Source organism: Rhodnius prolixus, unplaced genomic scaffold (genome assembly GCF_049639745.1).
Source record: "Rhodnius prolixus isolate KJV_2025 unplaced genomic scaffold, Rpr scaffold_2, whole genome shotgun sequence".
Lineage (NCBI taxonomy): Eukaryota > Metazoa > Arthropoda > Insecta > Hemiptera > Reduviidae > Rhodnius > Rhodnius prolixus.
In genome coordinates this window covers 19,526,934-19,552,969 of record NW_027411592.1, presented here as the reverse complement: position 1 = coordinate 19,552,969, position 26,036 = coordinate 19,526,934, and the positions used below count along the sequence as shown (strand labels likewise).

The 26,036-nt window shown below is 31.9% G+C and overlaps 1 protein-coding gene across 1 annotated transcript in view; it reads right to left on the bottom strand.

Annotated features, from left to right (window-relative positions):
* LOC141449227 (uncharacterized) overlaps nucleotides 1–24,811 on the bottom strand; it is a 334,517-nt gene extending 309,706 nt beyond the window's left edge. Inside the window, exon 1 of the mRNA XM_074118445.1 lies at nucleotides 24,660–24,811. Within this exon, the coding sequence (XP_073974546.1) occupies nucleotides 24,660–24,708 (49 nt within the window). The 5' untranslated portion in view covers nucleotides 24,709–24,811. The remainder of the gene's footprint in view (nucleotides 1–24,659) is intronic.
* Nucleotides 24,812–26,036: the final 1,225 nt, after the last annotated feature.

The following is a 26,036-nucleotide window of genomic DNA, read 5'->3' as shown; positions in this document are numbered from 1 at the left end:
CATGAAACAATAATACTAAAAAGTTATTGATTCAATCAAAATGTTGCCTAAATTGAACAAATTCTCTGTAATAAAACAATTTTTTTCAAAAAAAAAATTATATTGGCATTTTCCAACAATATTTCCACAAACACAATCTCAAAACCAATCAAAATTCTTATTAATTTGGACCAAAATCGTAACATTATTCCAGATGTATTGTATTAGGTGTTGACGCTTACGGTTAGATCAGAGTCAGCGATATATACCTCTATAACAGAAGAGATATGGTCTTCTAGTACCCCTCTTCTGTTCCACAACAAATTGAAATTTTAACATGAATTGGCGCATACCAACCGGATGTTAGAGGGGCATACCAGACGCCCATTCCCCCTGCTTTGTGCAGCTCGCTCAAGCAATGCGCGCATAACTGCCATTGCTCTTCATACTCGTTCGTAATGTATGTAAATCAATTTCTCATTTCCTCCGTTGAAATGTTTTCTCAACTGTCTTTCCTCCCATTACTGTAAAAAGATCTAATAACTATTTTTTATTAGTTAACCATTGGCACTACTAGATATTTGGCAAATTTTTATACAGAACACGGTCGTTTTGTTTTAAAATCAGACGCCATTCTTGATTTTTTTTTAACATTTGTATTTACTATCAACATTCTTTTAGTAAGATTCCGGTTCACAGAATTGCCTAGATAACTTGAGTCGGTTGTCATTCCATAAACGTCTAACATTTTATTGTAAGGAGACTCTGATATTACGATAAACATTCTTCATTATACAAATAATATTTAAGTTCTTAAAGAATTTAGAGATTTTATTAATAAGGCTCCGCAAGGAAAAGCAGATTAGCTACTTGACACTAGGGACCTCAAGAGAGGGGAGTGAAGCTCTCTCCCGCAGAGAGAGGCAACCCATGTCGGCGGAAAGGGGAGTCCTGGACCTGCGGGCTTCGGAGCCCAACACTCCTCTTTGGTCCTCGCTTCGCCTAGAGGGGTGATCAGACAACATTCTCAGTCCGATCAACCGGCTTGGGACGATCATGCTATGCGTGAGTCTTGTGTGTGAGGATGGCGTCCGCGACAGCACTTCTACGCAGTGTTTATTGTACGGATAGGATCAGCTGCAGGTGTCTGACTATGCCTTCTATGGTGGTCTACCCTAGAGCCTCTCTGCCTCTTTGAGGATTGAGGCTACTACTGGGGTCCAATAGCTGTCTGTATGTTATGAACAGGTTCGACAGAGAAACGGAATTTCTAGCAACATTTCTAGCCCATATAAAATGGGTAGTCCAGCTTTTAAGGGAAATAAGAAATAGATGTACACATTTTTATTTATATTTTATTTTTTAGAGTGAAAGTGGAATTGACACCGTGACTATTGAGTGAAGTGATGGTGAAGGAAGGAGGATGAAGGGAGGTGAAGTACATAATAACCGGAAGGTTCCTGGCTCAAAAAAAAAAAAAAAGTTGAAGTAGAGTTTCTGAACAGGACGATTTTTCGCCCGGATTTTGACAATCAACGACAAAGCTTTACGGCAAATTATCGATTAGGGTGTGGGTGCTGTGTGTAGGTAGGTTTGTGGGGAAGAAAGGGAAGTTTGAATTTGTTTGTTTTATCCGGGGCCGCATCAATAAGCTTCCGGCCAATCGAAAATGTCACTTAATTAATGAATTTATTTAATGCTCCACATTAATTGTCAAATCAAAGGTTCAATGACAATTATACACGCAACGCTTATTTGGAACATTAACTTTTAAGATCATTGGCATCCAATCAGTGGGCAGTGAACTATAAAACCTAGAAAGGGAAAGTCAAAAGACCAACAGCTGAATTCGAAACTGGAATCTCTGCGTGCCCAGTTCGAATCCAGTTATTCTTTAATTTAAGGGGCGTCGAATCCAGTTATTAAACATAATAACGAATACAATATTCTTATTGTAAGAAAATATTATACAAAGTATGAAACACTGTTCGGAATTTGTTCCTAAACCAATAGTATAGTACCAATAGTACCGGCATGATGTACACCTGCTACCATTTGAACAATGTATTTATATATTTGTATTTATAAATCCCTTCATATTTAGCTGGATCTGCATATTGAAGTAAACGTAAAAAGAAATATTAAAATCTTTAAAATAGTAACTATTTTTTCTAACAAAATATTTCGTTTTATTATTTTTAACTACTTTGAATTTGTGCAGAGACTAGCACGCGGAGGTCACAATTTCGTCTTTCAGCAACAGTTTCAAACACATACTAAACTGACACTTTAAACTCAAAACTAAAAATCTACAACGATTTTAATATTTCTTTTTACGGAATAAAATGTAAATAAAATAATTTGGCTGCCCCAGTTGGAGCTTGATGTATCGATCTAACATCGCTCCCCTACAAATGATGTTAAATAAATTTTTAAGACCGGTAGCCACCTCTCTCACTTCTCATAAAATAGATATATACACTATTTATTTATATTTATATTTATTTACGTCACGAACAGTTGCAAACCGAAATAGTTGAAGTGACACAAACAGATAAATGGAGTAAAAAATGAATACTCTAAGAGAAACTATAGTGATTACTACTAACAATTTTTTTTAATTTTTTTACGTTAATCTTCTTATCTGATGCAAACATGTCCAGCCAGCTCTTCAGAGCTCTGAATTGATCCAGCTTATATAGCACCTTCAATTTTACTATTCGCTGAATGTGAGCTGGAAAAAGTGATGAATGTTAAACATTGCAAAGCTTCTGACCCTTATTGGTGGAACATGGAATCTCGCGCTTGATAAAATTTCAGCAAATTCTCGTCATTTAGACTCTCGAAAACCAAACGCAGATCGTACGAAGTCGACTATTTTAAGGTAATCATCAAATTCACCTCATTATCATTGCATTGCGGGAGCGCCAAAATTCCTTTAGCAGCTTTTCTAACCGCTGTGTTTTTCTTGTTGTTTACTTATTCAAAGTAATGGAGTCATACTCAAATTTGACAAAAGTAATTTGACAAGGCAGTAATGAATGTATGGATTTCAGGGTTTTGGACTTCTTGATATCCCTGCAGTGCATTAACATAAAACCATAGATTTAGCTGTCTTTCTTACTTTATCAGGGCTACGATCCACATTATCAAAGGCTATGGTAAACTACCAATTTTTAATCGCTTAAAACAACTTTGTTTCAAGTTTCTCAAAATATTGTTTTCTTTATAAACTTCGTGTGAAAAACATTTAGGATCGCAGTAATATTTTCGTTCGTAGAACTAAAAGAAAGAGAAAACAAGAACATGAGCAACATGATAGAAAGGATAAAATGAAATTATATTTATTGGATGCGGACTAAGAGATACTGGACCATAAGAGAGCGCTAGTTCTCATGCAATAGGTTATCCCCATATACATATAATATAACCAGTATGAATGTTTGGTCGTGTTTGCAGTAAGGCCGAACAAAAAAAAAAAACAAACATATAGCTTCTCCATTATGTTGTCAGTGTATTCCAGTCAGGTCTGTCTGAAATATGTTATCATTTGATCCATTTTGTGACCGGTTTTGTATCAACCCCTCTAAATCATTAGCTTTCATCCATCTTACTCAGCATAGATATTTCCTGTTCATATTTTCTACCATCTACTGGTCTTAACTTTATAATTTTTCAGTTGTTTTTATTTTTTTCATAAGATTCACTTTAGAAAATTCATATACATATTTTCAGTTGTTAAAGAAGTGTGAAGGCATCAGTACTGAATGTACAGATTTACAATATTTAATTGGCTTTCACAAAAGATCTCATTTCTGATCAAAACTTCTACATAACGTATGGACCGATTCTTAACAAACAAAAATATTGTAGTTGTTTAGTTGTTTATTAGTTGCTACTGTAGAACTACCAATAATAATTATCGGATCCGATGGAGGCACCAAATACAAATATTAAATTTAAACTCCCTTTGATATTTTCGATTCTGAGTTTAGCTGACTACGTCACAGAGAGTCGGACACGCATATCCTGTCGAATTTCTAGAAGCCACTGTTCAGAACTAAGAAAGCCTCAAAACGTATATTTTCTGAGAAAACTTCTGCAAAGTTCATGGCAACTTCTGATGTCATTGGAGCTCTTGTTGATCTCCCTTCCAACGGTATTCAAATTTCCAGCCATAGTAGGTTGCCCAGTCTTCATCGCCATTTTGCTCCCTCATCTTAAATAATGCTTATTTCCCAGATTCAAGTATTGTTTAGTCTGCTGATTAATCCGTTCTATAAAACACTGGGCTTGATGGCCGCCTCTTATCTCCGTCTTTACCAAATTCCAACAGCATCCATTTTCTATTAACACGTTACTATATCGTTTAGAAATCGTCTGAGGCAAGTTTGGGTCCACAGAAAAACGTGCTATTCCTGAATGTCCCAGGGATCCAGAAAAGTCTAATCATTCTTTCCTGAGCAATAAGTGTTAGTTTATAGTCTCTGCTGGATTGGGCTAATACCTTTAAAGCTGCCAGTTTGTCGAAGATATCTGTTATATCATTCTGGAAAAAAAACTTACGCTTTGCAGTATTCAATTATTTCATTTAACTACACCTGAAAAACTGTAGTAAATCGTCCAATACATACAGTATCTTCTTTTTCTTCTTAAACGGCGCTACAACTCATGCAGAGTCTTGGCCTCCTCAAGACGTGCCCGTCAGGCGTCTCTTTTCTGCGCAGCCGCCCTCCAATTATGGAATCCTAACATAGATGCAGCATCCTTTGCCACACTATCCTCTTTGGCTTTGATCTGCCTACTCTCCTGGATCCTTGGAACTTCCAGTACCTTCCTAGAAATTTCATCTTCAGCCATCCTAGCTAGGTTTCCTGCCAATTGCAGTCAACCAAGCTTTATTATTTTTATTATATCAGGATCCGTGAACAGAGTGTACAATTCCTGATTTTACCTACTTCTCCAATTAGGTCCATCGAGTGTAGGACCATAGATTCTACGGAGTACCTTCCGTTCAAACAGCGAAAGGGCCCGTTCATCTGTCTTGGTCATCGCCCACGCTTCGGAACCATAACTCAGCACTGGTCGGATGAGGGTTTTGTAGAGAAGGGCTTTTGTGTCCCGAGAAATGAGTTTGTTTTTTACATGCCTTACTAGGCCAAATTAACATTTGTTCACGGCCATGATCCTCTTTTTTATTTCTGAGCCAACTTGGTTTTTACTGTTTACCAGTGACCCAAGATAAGAAAACTCATCAACCTTCTCAAATTTATAATGTGCTATGCTCAAGTATTGCACTTGGGCTGAGGAGCCACAACTCGTGCGCCTATTTGGTGCGTATATTTACTTGGTCTTCGCTTCAATAATTACCAGTCCTAGTCGGCTGGCAGCTGCCTCTAAGGACGGAAACGCTTCCTTCATAGCATTGATCTTGCCATAATGTCTTATTTATTAAAGTACAAACAGTATCTACTAGGAACTATCTACAGAAGCTCTTGTCTGGAACTATCAGTAAAAACATTCTCAATACCTAGTGTCTATATTCTTTTTTAGAAGCAACGAATTGCTGGAAATCACAATTTTAATCTTCATACTGAATGAGTTAGTCAGAGTGCGCAATAAAAAAGTTAATGGATATAATTGAAACCTTAGCGCCACAAGAAATTCCTTGGTTCCTTTTATCCTCATTTCTTTCTTTATTATTGTCAACTTAGTAAAGAGAACGAAGGCTTTTTAACAAGAATGGGAAAGAATTTTTTTTAGCCAACAGAAAGACCAGCTTCTTAATGATTCAGACTAAAATAATAATAAAAAAAAAATGCGCTACTGGAAGAAATTTATAAAAGATAAAAACTTAGGATAATAAGGAGTTCATTAAGCGGCATCATTTCATGGTTGAAAGTCTGAAAGAATTAAAAAATTGTATAATAAATCACAATTAGCTTGTCTAAGTGGCTCACTAAGAAAGGAAACATTAAAATTAAAAATTGAAGATAAAAAAGTAAAATTAGATTCTCAAACATATACATAAAAGGAAATGAATAACAATCATTAAAATAATTCAACAAACTAAGAGAAACGTATTAGGTAATACAAAAAAAAATCTTCGGTTGGAAAATATCGAATTACAATAGAATGGAGGATACAACTTTAAAGGTATTCTTGACCAAAAAAATATTAATAGACGTGAGATTGTTATCGATTATTTCCCTCTATATGTGTGATTTCTCGTATACGTTCTCGTACGTATATGTTCTAATTTGAGGAGCGAACAAATGAAAATTTTAATACGTTTTAAATACCATTAATGGTGATTTGCATAATTCCAATTGAGCTTACATTTCAAAAAGGCGATTCCATTAAACCTTTGATTCTACAATAGTTAGAAACATTTTTAAACTCTTACTTAAAAAAAATTCAGATAGTAAAACGATACCAAATAAGTCTTTCAATCTTCTATCCCTATTGCTCATCTCTTTGAGATTAGTTGTGGAATAAAGTTGGCAGAATTTATTATAGAAATGATTTATTATAGCTGAAACTCGTAGAAGATGAAGTAACTCACAGAAATCATTAAGGTACTATTTAATTAGATTTAAAAGTACTACTCAAGTAAAAACGATTAGTATCATTAAATGATTAGTAAGCTTCTTGTTCTAAGCAACAGAGTTATGTTTCAGTTTTGTTTTGCTTGTTTTTGGAAAAATCCCAAATATTTGTTTCTCCTTCCAGCTGATGGGTGCCCTTAATTACAATTAATTAATAAAAATACAGTCAATTTATTACTAAAAAGTAAAATTATTTAAATATTTTGTAATAGGGTGCAGGATTAGGGAAATAACAATAAAGGAAATTTATCAAGAAAACGACTTGTTCTGACAAGGCCTAACTCATTCAAACAGTCTGGTATCACAAAGGAAGTGTTATCTCTGGATAACTTCTCTCATCAAGTCATTACCCAATTTTCCAAACCAACTCATTTGCTTTTTGGACTATGTTATGTAGATAGTGGAGGCTGCACTCTCTTTATTAATTCTCATGAGAGTGGTAGAAGAGTGCACACTTCGGCAAGGGATTACAGAATTAAATCTCTTCAATTAAATCAAGACAGTTTTTAAGGAGCAGCAAAATAACGTTTTAAAATGTGTGTTAGAATAGGCAGCTGATATAGAAATTTAAATTAGTGTTGCGCCTTCATAGACACTGCAATGATTATAAAACAGAATAAATAAGATTTTAACTGGTTCACTTCAGCATAATTTGAAAACATTCTAGACTTTCATTTCAAATATTTTTCTAATTCTTCATTACAATATTTTTTTCAATAAGAGTAAGGATTGCGTTGCGGATATTCTAACTCGAGTTTTCATCAGAAATACATATTTTAGGATCTCCGAATTAAAAAATAAAAAAGTTGTTATTGGACTTCCTAAGTAGGCAGTATAAACTCAAAAAATTAAAATCAATAATAATTAAATAGCTATATTTTGTTTGCAAAATTCATCAATTTAAATGGACTTTATTTAGTAATCTTTAGATTTTATTTGTTTAATTGCTCCATTGCCACGAAAACAGCTCCCATAATTTGTTTTTCAAAAGCACAATATAATTGTGTTTTAGGGAAGTGTTTTAAGGAACTGCAACAAAAAGGCTTAGACTGTCGTCCCTTAAATAGTCTATTAGGTGAATTCCCCCTGCATACAAGATCCAGGAACTACCCCATTAGTCTTCGATGCAGAATGATCTCCTCTGGTCGCAAAGAGTCAAATATCTCACACAGCAACCTCGCGATGGCAACTTATTCAAACAGCTTAAGAGAAGCCATTTCTTCCTTCTAGTTAATTTACTCGAAGTTCCGGGTTAAATAAACCGCCCTGGTGAAAATGTTTTCTGAAAATACGTGCCTTTTAAAGAAGGCCAGTAACCAGATTAATATGATTCCTACGTACCTTTAGAGTATCGACAGTCTAGAGTTTAAACTGAATCATAAGCTTCTTACTGTGTGTTTTCTTGGCATGGTCTGGCTTTTTTCGTACTCCATTGCTTTAGAAGCATTTGCAATGTGTCATATAAAGGACAAGTTCTGGATCAAAAAATTCATTGGATGCTCCGTTTCTGGCCAGCGGATCAGCACCTTCGTTGTCCCAGATTACAGCATGATCAGGCACTCATTCAAGAACAAACTTATTCACCGGGAAAGCCTCCTCAGGGACAAATTGCCCTCTAGATGGTCCCTTAACATTTAGATCGATGGCTACATTAACATTAAGGCATAAGACGTACCTACCTACCTTCAAACAGTAATCCAACTTTATACTAAAAAGGTGAAGATTCTAATATAAACAACAGCTCTGAGATAAGACCGATAAAACGAAGAATTACCCAAACTAAATTGCTTGAAGCGTATATTCTAATCTCACATTTTAATGCATATCATGTCTAATTTGCAAGGATTCCGGCCCATAGCCTGTAGGAAAGTACATTATTTAAATAGTGTTCTTGTTTAACCTAAGCCGGAAGAGAAAGAGTATGCAATTCAAAAGTAAAAAATAAATTTGAAAATGAACTTACTAACTTAATGCTTAGGTAGTTGCAGAGCCACAATAGATCCATAGGGGTCGCGGTGGCGCAGGCCTTGAGGCCACCCAAATTTAATCTAATCTAGGTAGTTACAGCAGTAATTGCATTGTGCCACACTTCTTGTGATTTTTGTCTTGTTTTGTTTACACTCTAGTGATTTTTCAAGCTTAACTTTGTAGTCAACTTAACACTAACAGATATTTCAAAGAAATATCTCACAATAATATTGAATTTATATCACATTTATATTTGACACAATAATATTGAACGTGTTACGGCACCCTAAGTGCTCTTAACTTCCTCTCGAAGCAAACTCCACATCGGCAATACGGACCAGTTCTACATAAATCACAATATTCTTTTCGACCGCACACATTCTTACTCATAAATTTGTCAATCTATGCAGGAAAGCGGTTTTTTTTTTAAAGAATTATATGGGAATTATATTAAGGAATTTCGATGTACGGTTGTCTGTTTTGGAGGCCAGGCTTCTTTCATGGTTGTTTTTGGCATAATGGTACTGTGACGTTGAATAAACATTTAGCAAAGAGAAATCAATCAAATTATAATCGAATATGATCATCATAACAATATACCCATCAACTAAAGTCGTTTATTATTAAAAGAGGAGCACGGTTAGCCGATTTTCTTAAAACTTAGATTTCTTGTCATGAATTTATTTCCTTTAAAAGAAAATTGAGTTAGAAACTGTATAACATCATGAAATTATAATTAATAAAGCCAATTCTGTCTTCTCCACGGCCAGTAAGATGAATCATTCCAGAAAAGTGCCATTAACGGCAATTAAAATGGAATCTATGATACATTTTCTCTTTTACGATTTTTATTCATTCTACAAACAAATTGTGTAGGTGAGTGGAAACTAAAAAAAAAGTTAAAAACAGGTAATCAGCAATTAATTCTGTTTTCATATGTTAAGTGAAAGAGAGGAGCAGAACTAAAAGTCTCAAATTTAGTACATTTGGCGATGATTAGAAATTGTGGTGGATACACGGACCTAAAATCTAAGAGTTTTGTGTGCAGTGGGTTCTCGATTGCCATTTTAGCCTTGGGTTTTATTTAATGCAATAGTAAAAAGAAAAGTGTAGTAAAATTTGTGCTAAGCATTGTTCTACAAGACTTTGCAACTGATCGAAGTTTGATGTAAAGCTCTCCTGGAAAACGGCACACTTCTTAACCTTTTTTTAAAATTATTACTTTCTTTCTGAAGTTCATGCAGGCTCTTAGCATATTTAATAATAATCTCCCAACACTTGGGCAATGCATACTTTCCTCCAATGTCGCACGTTATTATTATTTTTAATCAACTTTCACAATATTTGATGGCAATACAAATAAGATTGTAAAGTGAATATTTTTGGTGAAGAGGGGTAAAACCAAAAAATAGATTGGTAAATACTATCTTTCATTTAGATTTTCTTTTTTTTTTTTATTTCTAAAAATAAAATACCGAAGTTACAATAAATTTTTTACAACATCTCTCCCCCGAAGTGCAGTAGAAAATACTTATTTCTCAATTACTGTTTATGGTTTTTCTTCTCTCTTAATCATCGAAAGAAGGAAGTATTATAGTCGGGCAAATTTTCTGTTTTAATTCTTTTAATGTTGATTCTTATTAACATTAAATGCAAGTTGAACTGTATTATTGCAAATTCAATTAAAGAGTTTGCAATTAAAATTCGATGGTTGAAAAGAGATTTCTGCATTAAGCATACTGCTTAAATCTATTTTGTAGATTTAATTAGATGTCAACGTTTAGTTCACCATTAATTCTTAAACATTTAATAAATACCAACTTCATATTTATTTTGTAAATATCTCGTCTTATTAAACTGTTGCCATGCTAGTCTTAGTACTTTAAATTTTTGAACGATTAAATCCTATTTTTTCTTATTTGTGCTTTAATAGTTCTGTCAAACAAGTTTTGACTTTGACAACATTAAATTTTAAAAGTAAAATGTATTACTGTTTAATTAAGGTAGGCAAATTGAAAATGTTCTCGCTCTTTGAATGTTCACATGCGAAGTGTCTGTTTTAATGTTAATTTCTTTTGAACAAAGTTCTTTAGAATTTCCACCTGGATAACTCCGTCTTCTACTCTTTTAACATTCATTCAGGTACACAGTTTTCTTGGAAATACCTTGCACAGTGGTATAGTTTTCTATTAGGGTTCAAAATAAACGAATTAAGCCTCTTGTAATTACTTATAAATCGGCTAAAACTCGCATAAACAATCTATTTTGAATTAAAGGCTGGCGCTGATAACATTGCGCTATCCTAGGTTGTAACAAGGTTTTGTAAGATTCGAAATATCATGGGCGATTTCTGTGTACAAGATTGGACCAAGGTTTCTACCTGGAGGTTCACAGGCGTGGATAAATTTATTGACAGAGGATTCAATGCCACACCTGACTCTAAGGTAGCGATTGGTCATTTTGAAGTTCCTTAGTAATAAGGAAGTCCATCAATGAAATTTAAGTCGAGGAAATCTACTGAATAGTAGGACTTCTGATTAAATCAATATATTCTGCAACATTTAAAAGAAACAAAAAATTTTAGATTTTTCAAATCGCTATTTGTTTTATACACACTGAAGTTTAGACTGGTATAAGTTAATCATTTTGCAAGTGAATTGATGATCTGTAAAAAAAAGTTACAATGGTTAAAGTTATACTATTTTTTGAACATGACTATTCAGAGCATCATTGTAGGACGTTAATTTTTCAACACTTTTCCCTAGAAAAAATAAATAAATAAAACACTGTGTTAGGAAAAGAACAGCCATAATTACAACTTACCAGCAGGAATACCAGTATTAACCTAATTAATTTATTATAAAAATTTAATAATATAAGTTTATACTAACATATATTAGCAGGTAAATTAGATTAATAAAAAGAAACATACAAGCTCTCATAATAAAAAATGAAAATTCTAAAACGGCGGATTTTTTTTTTTTTTTGCCTCGAAAGTGAAGAGAAAATTTACCCAGCAGCAACATCACGAGATCTCGCGTTAAACAATTAAAATAGCAGCATGCTTCTTTAATAAAATAGTAATAAATTATTTATTTAATACCCAAATTTATAAAAATCTTTTATTTATAAAAGATAATTGATTAGTTCAATTTTATTTTTATTGAAATGAGTTTTTTCTAATGCACATTGTGTTCTAATGAAAGAAAAATTCGAGGAAAAGGCATTATTGTTCATGAATTATATAAAAATTCTTAAAAATTAAACAGAATATTTAAAAAATAATTTCTATAAACAATTTGTATTAAACTTTCAGGATCGTTTTAACGAAAACTGGAAATAATTTTGGTTGAATCAAAGCTGTAAGAGAGAGAGCTTCTTATGTTTGATGAAAGTGTTGTGATTAAGATAATTTTCAGTAATAAGTTTTTCTAACAGTCATAGGAGTCCATATCGACCCAATTCTTGTTTTTTCAAATGTTTGTGAATGTTTCATACAAGTATGCTGTCTAAATATTGTCCGAGGTAGTGAACTTAAGACAGGTCAGTATTTCTCTGTCGTTGTGGCCAGATGAGAGGGCAAGTTTGTCTTTGCAAGGTGAAAGTAATCTTTTGGAATTCGTTTTCTTTTTGTCTTTGTTTCCACTTTTTGTACCAAAAACAGAGAGTTCAAGTTGTTCTTGGAAGTATGAGGACTCTTAAACAGGATCAAGATTTGCAGATAATATTTTAGTATCACATAGATAGATTGTATGTAGATTGTATGAATAGGATTTTTTTGTAACGGTCAGAATAACAAGAGCGAATATTGCTTTCAAAATTGGACCAAGGATTCTTCCTGCAGAAATTTAATAGCAGAGAATTTAGTGCCTCTCCTAACTCTAAGGTAAGAATTAGTTGAGGATTTAGTTGTACGATGATAGAAGACATTGCTTCAGTTTATAAAACTGGCCTTGTTGCCAAATCCTGACGAAAGCAACGTCCATAGAAGGCATAAATTGAAATGGCTGAGCAAAGAAAATATTTATTATTATAGAGTATTTTAACAGAGAAGAATATAATTTTAGTAGAAATAATAAACAAGAAAAAAATATCGTGTAAGACACGATAGAAAGTTAAGAGCCCTTTACACTAGCAGATACTTCCTTACTCTCTAGAGAGTTTGCTCAATTACAATCTTGTTACTTTGGTAATGCGAGCCAAAACCACTTTTTCTAGAGAAAATATGATGTTGCTCCGATGGAACGAAGAAACAAGTTTACTGTTATAATGAATCATATAATCTGGCGTACTAACCCATCTCCGCCATTCTATACGTAGCGCCCTGACACATAAGCTCATGCAACAAAGTTTACGCAATACCCAGTTTTCTTTCCTCACCTAATTTTAACTAATACACCTTTTTTTTTTATTGACCAACCTTATTAGGCTGAAACTAAATTAAAATATACCAAGGATAATGAAAGTAACAAAAATGAAACGGCTCCCATATTTTATAATGAATGAAAAAGTAGAAAAATTCTTCAAATTAGTAGAACAAACCCGTACGAACTTGTAAGAAAAAAAGAAAATATTAGATTTCCAGCTTAAAACATTTACAATTAATTTAAAAAATATATATTCCTGGCCTGATTACGTTTCAAGATTGTTTTCCTTATCTACTTCAGTAATAAAAACAGTAAGTAACTATTATCAAAAAAAATGTTTTTTGGGCACTTTAAAAGTATTGTAGCCGAACAATCAAGCTTTGCCTTTCATATAAATAATCTGTATATTGATTTTTCCCTTCAGTTTATTTAAGCTATTAATTAATAGCATCTACAAATCTGAACTAAACAAGAATTGATGTAAATAACATTCAATTGACCGTTTGTTTTAGAATAATATAAAGTGAAATTAAAATAACCGTTGACAAGTTAAGCAACAAGTGATAGAACCAAGGGATATATCTAGGAAACTGAAAGAAAATTCTCTAGAATATAGAACAGTCAGAAAACATTGGATTTCCTAAATTACATTAATAAAACGCCGCAGTAAGGAATAATCTGAGAACAAATTATCTTTACTAGAGTAAATTAAGACCAACAGTAAATGTCTGAATGTATTATACATCTGAAAACTGTTGTTGAAATACTTGTTGGAAGTCATTTGTTTGAATCCAGAATTAAAACTCATTGCAATCACAGATAAGAATATTTCAACTTCATTTTATTTGTATTTAAGTATAAATATTATTTTCCATTCTTCCTTTTTTTCATAAGTTACGGCATAAATTTGATGCAAGTAGGTGTTCTGGAATTATGGATAATGTTTGTTTTTTATCCAACTTCTAACAAATAACCTTACCACACATTAAAGATGCATCATATTAGCGTGATGGATGCGATAGGTAACCATTCATTATCTATCACTCTCGCAAATATTACTATTGATTACCTAACTGACTACAGGATCTGTCAACTTTGTAGATACTCACCATGCCCGATACATATATATAATGTATATGTGTAAATATATGTATTTCCTTTATATTGATTATTCCGTGCGATAATTAGCAACCTTGCCTAACTATCTCTGAGCCTGCTAACGCTGCACTTATCTTATTGTTTATATATATTTTTTTTTTATAATGTTGGCTAATTTTATAAATAGCAGATATCTAACGTTGATAAGGGAGATCTTTTATTCCTTTTGCCGCTTCAGTTAACTTTGAAGTATGTGTTTTAAGGAAAGACTTACTTTAGCTAATGAAGAATTTGGAGACTTCTTTGTCTCTGAAGAAAGTTGAAGAAGTCTATTGTTGAAGCCTGAGCAAATTTGAAGGAATAAGAGAATTTAATAGAATTATTAGCTGCATCACCAGATGTAAAAGGAAATATTACCTTAAAATTTATTTACATAAGACTGAAATCAGTCTTTTAAGTGCGAGATGGTTATCTGATGATAAACCATAGCTCCTCACTAAGATTGTCCATCCTATTTTAGACTACTTTGGGAAACCTGCACTGAGATACATTAATTAATTAAATTTAAGGAGGAGGAATCGAGAAATGCTTATTAATAAGCCAAAGATGAATTTATTTATTTTTAGAGAATTTTTTTTATTTGAAACTTTCAATTATTAATCATTTAATCCTCCAGTTTGCGGAAAACAGTAGTTAAATTAGCCGCTTTTAGTGAAGTTAGGTTGTGTTTAATTTTCATTTAATCTTTTCTATCAATTTTATGATTTTTTTTCATTACTATTCAACCAAAATTTAAGACTAAAAAATAATAAAAAGTTACTGAAAATTTTAAAGCTAATTAGAAGTAATTCAGCAGCAAAGAATAAATGCCAAAATGCTGGTACAAATAATAGTCTTATAAGTCTTCTGAAACAGTCCTCTTTTTAATAAAATTAAAATTTTATCTCGCATTATACTTGCTGATTCGTGTGCGGGGATCACAATAAACATGCTACCGAATGTGTCGCAGCGGGCTACGACGGACAAAATCAGAGAAACAATTGAAACCCTATATAGGTGAGGTTTCTGTAAAGAAAAATAAATTAAATAAAAAATGAATAAATAAATCTATTACTACATTCTTCCATTTTGAAGCTCTACAGAGAATGTTGAGCGCACAAAATAACTAAAATATTTCTCATCGTACAAACAAAATAAAGTATATTGAAACTGGAATTTATGAAAATTATTTTGAATGAATATGACTAAAATAAATTTTTAAACAAACTTTATGGTCTACAATTTGCGTTTTATTATCTCTGGTTGAATATGGGCAAAAAGGACTTTTAGCTCATACTGCCATACTGTCAGTGTTAGAGTGGTTTACTAGAATAGCCTGAAAAGCAGAAAAATCATTTCAGTAAAATGGCACTTTCGGCTGATCAAAAACTTATTTTCTTCATCTACTGGCAAGCACTACCTTTAACTATAAACATAGCTGTTGATAATTTTATCTGAAACATTTGCCTTACATAAAATTATCTTTAAACATAATTCATATTCTGATTGCCAGCCTTTTTTTATTCTTTTTTTTTTTACTTTGTCATGGAGGAAGAAATTTTAGCGATCTTACACATTATTGGCAGGAGCAATGTTATTAGATATAGTTATTATTTTAATACCTAAAATCTGATTCAACAATAATTATTTGTGTAACTGAGGCTTCAGAAGTCCAGTGCTTGCCTAATTAGTGTAAAATAAGATCTATAATTGCAACAATATTAATGAGACATGCTTAGATCTTGTTATCTATTTATTTTTAATGAACGCATTATGACAAAACACATATCTGAGAAGAATACCTCATGTTAGGTTTGGCGAGTAACTGTTGCATTTTAGCTCCGACTGAATATTTACCAACAAAAGAGCAAGATAAATGTCTAGCTACAGAAGAAAAAGCTGTAGAACCCGGGTTTTAATAAATTTTCTTGCTGAAAGTTATTAATTGCTTAACTTGTTTGCTATTTAAGAATTTAGATTCCGAATTTACAATCAAAAAGAAAAAAGAAAGTTAAGCAGAACATTTTTCAAAGTACGATTTTAGATTAAACACATTTCCATAAAATAAATGTCTAGAAGCAAATAAAGTTTTATTAGTAATTATTTCCTTCCAACTTTTCAAAAAGAACTACTGGAAGAAAAAATGGCGTTTTGTTTGGCCCAAAGTAATGATTGATTAGAGTTACAAAGTTAACAGAACAACATCTGGCAATAGATTTAAAATCAACCACCTCTAGCCTACAGAGATTTGTGTCAGTTCTTCGTAAAAATCAATTACATTAAAGTAAATCTTTTCTTCATCTCTTTCACTTCAGTGTCGCCCCTTTTTTCCAGCATTCTACTCCTTGTGAAAATTCAATAGTAGATAATGGAATGAAAGAGTAAATAAATTTCCTAATCTTGGATAAATTCATTATTGTAATTATCATTGATAATATTTCTATATTAATTTAGCCTATACTTTATACAAACTTAAGTTGTTTAGCAAAATAAATCATTTGTATCCATTACATTTATTCAAATAAGACCAATTCTTGCAGATGTTTTTTTTATTTATGTAACATTTGGGACAGATCAAGACAAATTAGATGGGAAAAAAATGTTTAGCAAAAACCTAATCTTCACAATGGGTGAAAAGCTCTGTTGTTAGAAAAAGATGTGTTTCCCTAATGCAGGCACAGAAAATATAATTTTAGGGTTACACTAAATTCAATCACTCTGCCCTCTAACGAATTAATTCAATGATAAATTCAAAAATTGTGTGGAAAATTAAACTTGTTTTTTATTAGATATTCCTTTTAAGTAGTCATTGCTTATTGTGTACCCAACAATTGAAGGAGATCTCAAAACACGTTTATGTATTAAAACGGTTTAGCTATTTGCAACTATCTTTAATGTACTACTATTTCAAATGGGCTATGGAAGTGAAATCTACCCAATGTGGAATACATTTCTTATGTTAATAAGCAGACTATTGAATTACAGATCAGTTTCTAACCTTAATGAACCCAATATTGAACCGCTCAGAGCCTCCACACTGTTCCAGATCAATTTCCTTTCTGTTCCGCTGTTTACTTAACAAAAAAAAAGAAATTATTTGAAGAAATTTTTAGCTAGCATCAAAATACACCTTAGGTTATATTTTAAAATCAGTATTTATTTATCTGACTATTAAGCAATCAACCTGCTGTGTATCCTGGCCTCCTCAATCGACCACCGTCATAAACTCTAATTTGGGCAGCGGCATTCCTAACTCCCAGCAGGCTTCTTAGTTGATCCATTCCTTAATCCTTGATCTAATCCCAGCTCTTCGTTACCATGGTGTATTCCTTATAAGACTTGCCTTGATATCTCACAATTCCCTATTCACGGTGGCCGACCCAGTTTGATGATTCTAATAACATCCTATCCTTCATGAAGTACCCTGTTTTGGGCATACATTTTCAAAATTGATTTTCTCCGAAAATATCCGCTTTGAGCTCTCCTGAGCCAGAAAAAAAATGGAATTTATATAATAGTCTACATTTCTAGTATTTCTATAGTAGTCTATACTTTCTAGTTTTGTAGTAAATTTGGTTACAATAGCATGTTTCTCTTTAAAAGTCCGTATTTTGTGATTTAGAAATCTGGGTAATCTAGTCATAGAGACCTAACTTTTAAATTAAACGAATTAAATGGAGGAAGAGAAATAAATTGTCCCATTGAAAAAAAAGTAGGTTATTGTTTAGAATTATTTATCTCATTAGATATTAGTTTAATATCGACTCTTTGCTGTTTGCTTGGAAGACTTTAGGGGTGCTTCAAATACTTCTTCCTAGGTGCAAGAATTATATACCTATTCAAACAAAATAATATAATAACACAATTTTGCTAATGATTTCGCTCGCTTAATTGAGGATAAGAGGATTTGTTGAACACGTATAAAAAAATATATAAAAACTAGCAAAAGTGAACCTGGACTGAGAATACTTTCATTCCAAGTGATGATTAAACCGTCGGCAGAAAGAGCAGAGAAACTAAAAGCAAAAATAGAAATGTATTCAAAAGAGTTTTCTTGATTCATACTGAGCAATTAAGGGGAGGAGAATTTCCACACGTACAGGAAAAGAGGTAAAATAAAAAGACAGGTTGGGAAAAGGTAGAAAGATATGGATGGGACAGATGTAAGGTTGGTTTGTAGAGAGCCAAGAGAAAGAAGAAATAGCGTCTCTAGAGTGGGCGAAGAAACTTTCTCTGAGTGTAGGTTCGCCGGTTTGAATATGAGGATGACACACTGAATAGTGAGACAAAATTCTGTGAAAACAGTATGAAAAACAGCGCGGCTCATCAGCAAACACAGAGATTGAGATAGCCTGCTTCTGATTAGACGGTGCCCCTGTTTCCCTAATCACTCAGCTGAAGTGAGCCCTACCTTTTTCATCTTCTGCGGCTCGTTTTTCAAACATTAATTGTAGGCCTCTAGTTCGTACATTGTTCTCACGTATATTAAAAACCGTTTTTCACAAAGTTACTGTGTATGATTGTTTATTATTAAGTGCTTCATTTATACCATGTCATGAAGTAGTCGGATAAAAACGGTAATTTATCATCTCATTTACCATTAGAGAATTATAAATTTTTTATTTTGTTTTCTTATTACGATTAACAATAAAATGCTATCACATTCATAGTCCTGTCCTACACTGGCTGACTTTAACCTTCCTAGATGAAGTGCAGTTTATATTAAACTCTGTATAAATACGAGTATTAGGGAGGAAACAAAAGTATAGCTAAGTTCAATTCGTACATCCCAATGCGGGCGCATTGTTCCTAATATCATTGCACTTAGGCTTTTGTTCTATAAGAGTTTCTAGCGTTGCCTGAAAAAAAACAATAAAGAGCCTCATTTTACTGTAAGAAGAGACAAGGCAGACGCACGTCTTAAGGGTTCCGAATAGATAAAAGAAAACTGGAACTAACTTTCCTTCAAAAGTTCTTCTGGTTCTTACAAACATCTGTAATACTAATAAATTATTGAAAATATGGGTCTTAATTGAAAATTGTTAAAAAGTTCTTATTTGATTTTTTTTCCTGGAAAATGTTTTTGAACATAATTCTTATCTTAAAATGCGAGGTAGATCAAAATGAACCTAACTAAATATTTTTATTATTTTATCGATATAAATTGGAATTAACTAATACAAGTTAATGGAAATACATGGAAATTTCTGGAATCATTTTGTTTGGAGAATAGGGTGAGTAAAATATTTAAATAGAATTTTCTCCTCCGAAATAAAATCCAATAATATCGAAATAAATTCTATAGAATAATATATTAAATAATTTTCAAACAACAATAATACTTTTATAATGAGTCCAAACACATTTTTTGTGAAAATAATAAATTCAATTAAAATATTGTAAATATTTAAATAAAACTGAATATTTTTAAGGAACTAATAAATACATAACAGGATACTTTGTACAATGAATTATTAAAAGAATTTATGTCTTTCTCTTAATTAAAACTAGAATTGATTTTCATTGTCTCATAAATAATTTACCTGGGAATTCTTTTAGGACATTTATTGCAGTACGCCAGATGTTTTACTGGCGGCAATCTTACTCAATTTATAGATTTTAAACATTATCAGAACAGTTTTCGTGTAATCTAATAGCTGCAATCGTATATTTCTTTAGGAAAGTTAATTTTATCTCTAAAAATATTGTATTTGCATTAAAACATTATCAAATTCACTTAAACATTTTTTTGCTAAACTTATTCAGCGAATGAATTCCGTAATCGTCAAAACAAGCATAACTGATGAAGTCAATACCTTTAGTGTTTTAACTTTTTCCAAACAAAAGTCAATGACTTCATGGCGTGCTTGTTTCCTTTTAATCTTACAGTTTTCGAAGTTTATTCAGTGAGACATTTACCTAACAAAAAAATGTGGTAAACAAAGCGTTTGAATATCATCAGAGTGGTAAAAAGTGTCTTAAAGTTAAAAAAAAATAAAGTCAAATTTCTCTACATAATCCCAACAAAAAAAAAAATCTCTTAAATTGGAGGAAAATCCAAAAGTAGGCTGAATAAAAGAAAACGAGCGCTATGACGAATGAACTCACTAGATATTATCTGCGAAGAATTGAATGTCGGATCCAATCATATCTTCCACATGATCTGAAACTTGTGAAGATCGATCTAATAATTAATAACACTAAGAAATTTGTCCCTCTTAATGATTATAATTGGTAGATTTATGTAATATTTTGCGATAAGAATAAAGGCCAAACTAATTTTTCATTTTTGAGAACATTCTATTTACTCACTTTTTTCTAACTTTCTCTCTTACAATCTTACTAGATAAGAGTAAGTATTGCGACCATGTCAAATATTATGATTTCGTATTTTCACGGGAAATATCAGTTTTAGAGATCCTCTGATTCCGAAAAATCGGTTTTTAGAAAATATTTTGCGTGTTATGAACGAGATAAATCAAAAACCTGAAAATAGAACTACGCAAAATTTCATATTTACATTGGGTGTTGTTAGAGTATCTGACTGTAATTAAGCGACACCAAAATAGTACTTCAATGGAAAAACCTTCCACATTCATCTACCAGAAGTGCACTTAAAAGATTTGTTTGGGAAAAATGTTACGAATAAAAGGTGTAGATCAACAAGAGTACAATTTGCGAACATAGTTTTAAAAAAATAAATTTTGAATAGTTAGATGAAACTATTACAAATTATTAAACTATTATTAAATTACAACTCCCTACCTACGCTATTTTTCACGCATACAAAAACATATCGCTCATTCTCTAAATCTTCTTAAAGACATATTAACAAAATTGACTGATTTTTTTTATTGAAAATTGAACTCATTAAAATATGTGACACCTAAAAACATATTTTTAATCCCTCCACATCTTAAAAATAGGTATGATTTGATTTTACCTGGTTAGCAATTAATGATCGATGGAACTAGAAAAACATTTGTAAATTAATCATTGATCATGCACTTAAACAAAAATTTTAAGCTTCCTACAATTTGTCACATTACTTTTTAAATATTTTTACATCCATATAAATTAAAAGGTCTTATTTTTTCTATACTCCGTGAAACTTGTTCTGTGCAGTGAGTATTCATTTTTAAAAATTGAACACCATCAAAATAACTTTTTACAACGGTAAGTAAAGTAAAAAATATTAAATTGAAACTTAGGTGATACAAATACTAATGGGGTCGTTTATCTATAATAAGATGGACATTACTGAATATTATTGTGTTGAAGAGATAAGAAAATGTCTTAAACAGTTTTTCTCGCTTAAAAGTGAAAAGTGGACCGCTGATAACAGAGCTATTATGACCATAACAGATGTTATATGCCCTCGCTATTTCTCACATCATATTATCTCTTTTAAGTGCTTTAAAATATACTTTTACTATACTAACTACTAAATAGCATTTCATTTAACTAATCTTTTAATGAAAATTGAAAATAATACTTTTTTTACTAGCTTTTCAGTTTCTTTGGTAAAGGAAAGTTTGAATTGAAATGTCCTGTTTTGGCACTTATTTCATCAAAACTAAATTAAGTATAACGGTTAATTAAACGACAAAAGTAAAAAAAAAAAATCAGCAAGCACAAACATTTCATTATATTTTCTTTTCATTTATTAAATACCTTCGAACCTCATGTTCGCCATTATCAATTTCAAAAATCATTTGTTAGAATTATATCTAAATGTATATTGCATCTTCTGAAATGCTAATGTGAAATAAAAAGTTTGCGATTTTAGCATAATATGAGTTAATACTTGAATGAGTATTTAAAAAAATATCTACCACCTTATTCTTCAATATATAATGCACTACTGCGTACTAGTAGTTCAATTCATCTCTGGCACAACCAAGAAAAAATTGCCTTCTCTTTTACAATTTTTACTTAGCATAAAATGAGTTTTGTATCGAAATAAATGGAAGTCGGTAAGCAAGGTGAGGAAAGAGTAAAGAGACCAGTTCATAAATTTTTGAGGAAGCCTGGCACGAATTGCATAATCATGTTGCAGAAAAACCTTTTTTTTCCTGATGACTAAAGAGGTTGTTTTGGATAGTGAGGACCCTACTTAATTGTTCTAAATAGAACTTAAATGTGATAACTACCCCATTGAGAACCACTTAAAATGTTCCATTCCTCCAAAATTCCTTCACTAAAGAAAAGTAGAAATTCAGACTTTTTTTACATCGAGTAGTATAAAAACTTCAACTTAAGTCGAAATTATTCTTTTAGCTTTAATTTTATCAGACTCAATAATTGTACAAAGTAGATTTTAAATGTAAAGTGGAATTCCAAAGACAGTTTAAGAGTACTATTTTGCCCATTTATTTCAGAGCATTTTTTACTTCTATTGATCTCTGTATTTAATAAATTATAAGTCCTTAAAGGAGCCAGCAAGAAAATCACCTGGTCTCTAAGATATGTGTACTTCATCTCAGTTCACTTCAGCACTTACATGAACGGTAATGCACAAAAACAGTGTTTACATTAACTAGATAATCCATATTACTGTTTTACCCTTTACACATTAAAGTATGGAAATGAATTCAATTCGCACTTAGTTAATTTGCAGTTTAATCGGTAGCCAACCGTTAAGTGTAATCAAGCAGTTTTGTATACGCCAGTCCTTCAACAAAGCAATCTCCTGTGGTATGGGTCAAGGAGTTAAAAAACGTGACCTCAAATAAAAAGATAAACGATAAGCAATTCAAAGTTCCACCACTCTTTAGACTTGACAAATATGAATATGTTAAATTATCTGATGTCTTTTTTTATAAATTCTGTTTGAGTACCATTTTTCTCTCTCTCTGCACATTAACTTTAAAGGTACAATGTATTTTAAGTTATCAAACTACTGTAGTTAACGTAAAAGTATGTTGAAATAATTTACATTTACTTCTGCCAACATCTAATAGCAATTTTATCTGTTCTGCAACTGCTGCCCTCACTATAAACTCATTTACTGAATGTGTAAGTAGTTAGCAGTTCACCTTCACTAGTAAAAAGGATTTATTGATTTTACTGTTGATTTAAACTTATTTAAACCACGATTTTGGCAACTTGATATTTAACTTAAAGATAAGACCGGGTGATTAAATATTAATTTAAATAAAGTTGGAAAATTTAGGAAAAAACTTAATTTTTCTCGGTTCCAGTACTTCAGACGTACAAACCAATTTCCTATTATTTGCAATTAGTCGGAATTGATTATTATTCTTCATAAAGAATAATTTTTTATTTTTAATATTTGCAACTTTGACAACCGAAGTTTTTAAAGAAACGTAAATCTTGGGAATTCTTTCATACTCACATATCGATCAGTCAGTTTTAGGTTTTGCCCTTCTTCTAAATCTTCAAAAAGAAAAAAAAACACGTAAAAATAAGTTTGCATATTTTGAACATTCTTAATGATCAAACCAAACTTCTGAAGAAATGAGCTTAATTGGAAATTATTCAACATTATTTGTGTGCAAAACCTAGAATTAAAAAGATCCTGAAGTAAATGGATTAATCAGTTAATCTGGTAACTGAGCTTCTTTCAGTAGTACGGTAAGTTCAGAAAAAAACATCACCGATTGGGGTTAATTATACAGGTAAATCTGAGATAGAAACAGCTTCTTATATCATTTTTGAGTACGTTGCTACCAAGTGATTACATACCAAATAGTGGCTATCTGTGGCCAGAGAATAACAATTTGCCACTAACACTAATGGGAAAGATTCTTGACCTCGAAAAGAGGGGAGGTTTTACTTACTAGACCCTCAGAGGATTGGTGCAATAAGCATCTTTTATTGTAGTTCCTGGGGAACAGGGCCTTTTATTTATCTAAGAATAATAATGTGTGCCAGCAAAAAGTAAACATATGCAATAGCAATGTTTTTTTAAAATCAGAATTCTTACTTTTCAAATAATTAATATTGTATTCTAAGAAATAATTAATATCATGGGAGGATGGTAGGTCTAGCGAGAAAAAAGAAAGTTGACCTTTGCTGAATCACAGTAAACTACTAGGGGTCCAAATCGGTGACTATGAACGTATGTTAGACTATGATATTAACATGAACAAAAAAATTGTCCTGCTGAGTTTTTATTCCCAAGATAATTAGGACAAGATGGAATGAAAGTAAATAAATCCTAACAGTAAAAAACAGCGGAAATGAATTTACTCAATAAATAATACCCAAATCAAGCAAGGTAATACTTTTCTCTCTACTACTTGAAGCAGACTCCTTCAGAAAGAAGTAAGTACTAATCAAAGGCATTCGAAATTCTTTAAACATAACTTCTGAATAAAAGAATAATCATGAGCATGTTAAAGTAATTTTTTATAGGGATACATGATGTATTTCAGACAACGTGTCCTATACAACCACCGCCAATTAACTCCTCTAAATTGTTGCGTTTTGAATTTATATTTTTTTAACTGCATTTAAAAGGGTTTCTAGTAGAAAAAGATCAATTTTATTGATATTATAAATTCATATTTAAAAATTCAGTCACAGATTATTTATAAATAAAGTGAGATACAAATATGTAAACGAATTTTCTGACCTATAGGGTAAGCAGAGAGAGCCGCAGCGATCGTGGCGAACAGGTACATGTCGTGAGTACAGTAGATGTTCGTCTGGCTGGTGTTCACGTGAATGCCATCGTACTACTACTGCCTCGGTGGAAACCACCCTTGGGCGGTAATCCTTCGCCGCCGCCTCCTCAGACATGCGCCCCCAACTACTACCTTATGAAACCCTTTCCAATATAACCGCTCTTTTTAACAACCCCAAGCTACCAGCAATGCGGCCGAATAACATACTTCCAGCATATTATATACACGAATATACTTATGCACGTAAAACTTATATCACCGATGATTAAAGGTTTTGTTAAATTACTGAGGATTGTTACTTTAGTCTCGCATTAGTTACTAAAAACATTCTTATTTATAGTGCACTGGCCCAAAGATTGTATAACGCCCATGTACTTATATAATTATCGAATACAAAAATTAAGCATTAATTAATCGTCAATAAGTCGCTAAATATTTATTCCTCGCATCACTGAACATGAAACAATTAGTTACAAAATGCATTAGAAAGTCATGCTCGAGAGTAATAATATTCTTTTATTTTTAAATTACTTATAAGTAATCAAACTCATCAAACAAAGATTTCATGACGAAATAACCAATATTTTTATGAGACACCATTGTGTTATCAGACAGTCTTATGGGCGCAAAGTTCGAAGTTCACGTAGAATACATCCACATTTGGCCAACAATTAGACATTGTTTCACCTTGACACACTCATGTAAATTTACTCGTATTAAATCGAAAGGCAAAAACTTATTCCATTTCATCTAATGTAGTAGGGCTGAGCCAGGCTCAAAACAGCTAAATTTGAGTACATAAAACTGCCAATTTAGAACCCACATTTATAGTCAACATAGCCATATCAGAGATTTCGTTAACTTTGGCAAAATGAACAAATTCAAATCAATTAAAACTAAACCTAATTTTATATAAAAAAAAATTAACATAAAAGATCGCGTAGAATATTAAAGCAGTTTAAGTTTTTGTTCTATTGGTTCGCATTGACCATGTTTTTTTTTTTTGTTTTTTTTTTAACTTGGTAGTTGAACTCTTTTTTGTGCTATATCTCTTGAGTATTTTGAAAATATACTTTAATTTGTCCACGTCTTGATTTATTTTTAGGATGCACTTTTTGTTTCTGTTTAACACCTATTTTACGAAACATCAGGTATTTATTTCCGAGCAATATCGGCAATCCTAAGCAGCGGTTAGGAACACCTACTAATTTCTACTTATTAAAGGCATTTCAGAAAAATAATGGAATATCTGCGCATCTTTAGACGAGCTTAGGGAAAAGTTGCGTTTTTAACGCTGCTTGGAAGGACTTTAAAGTGCTGCTTAT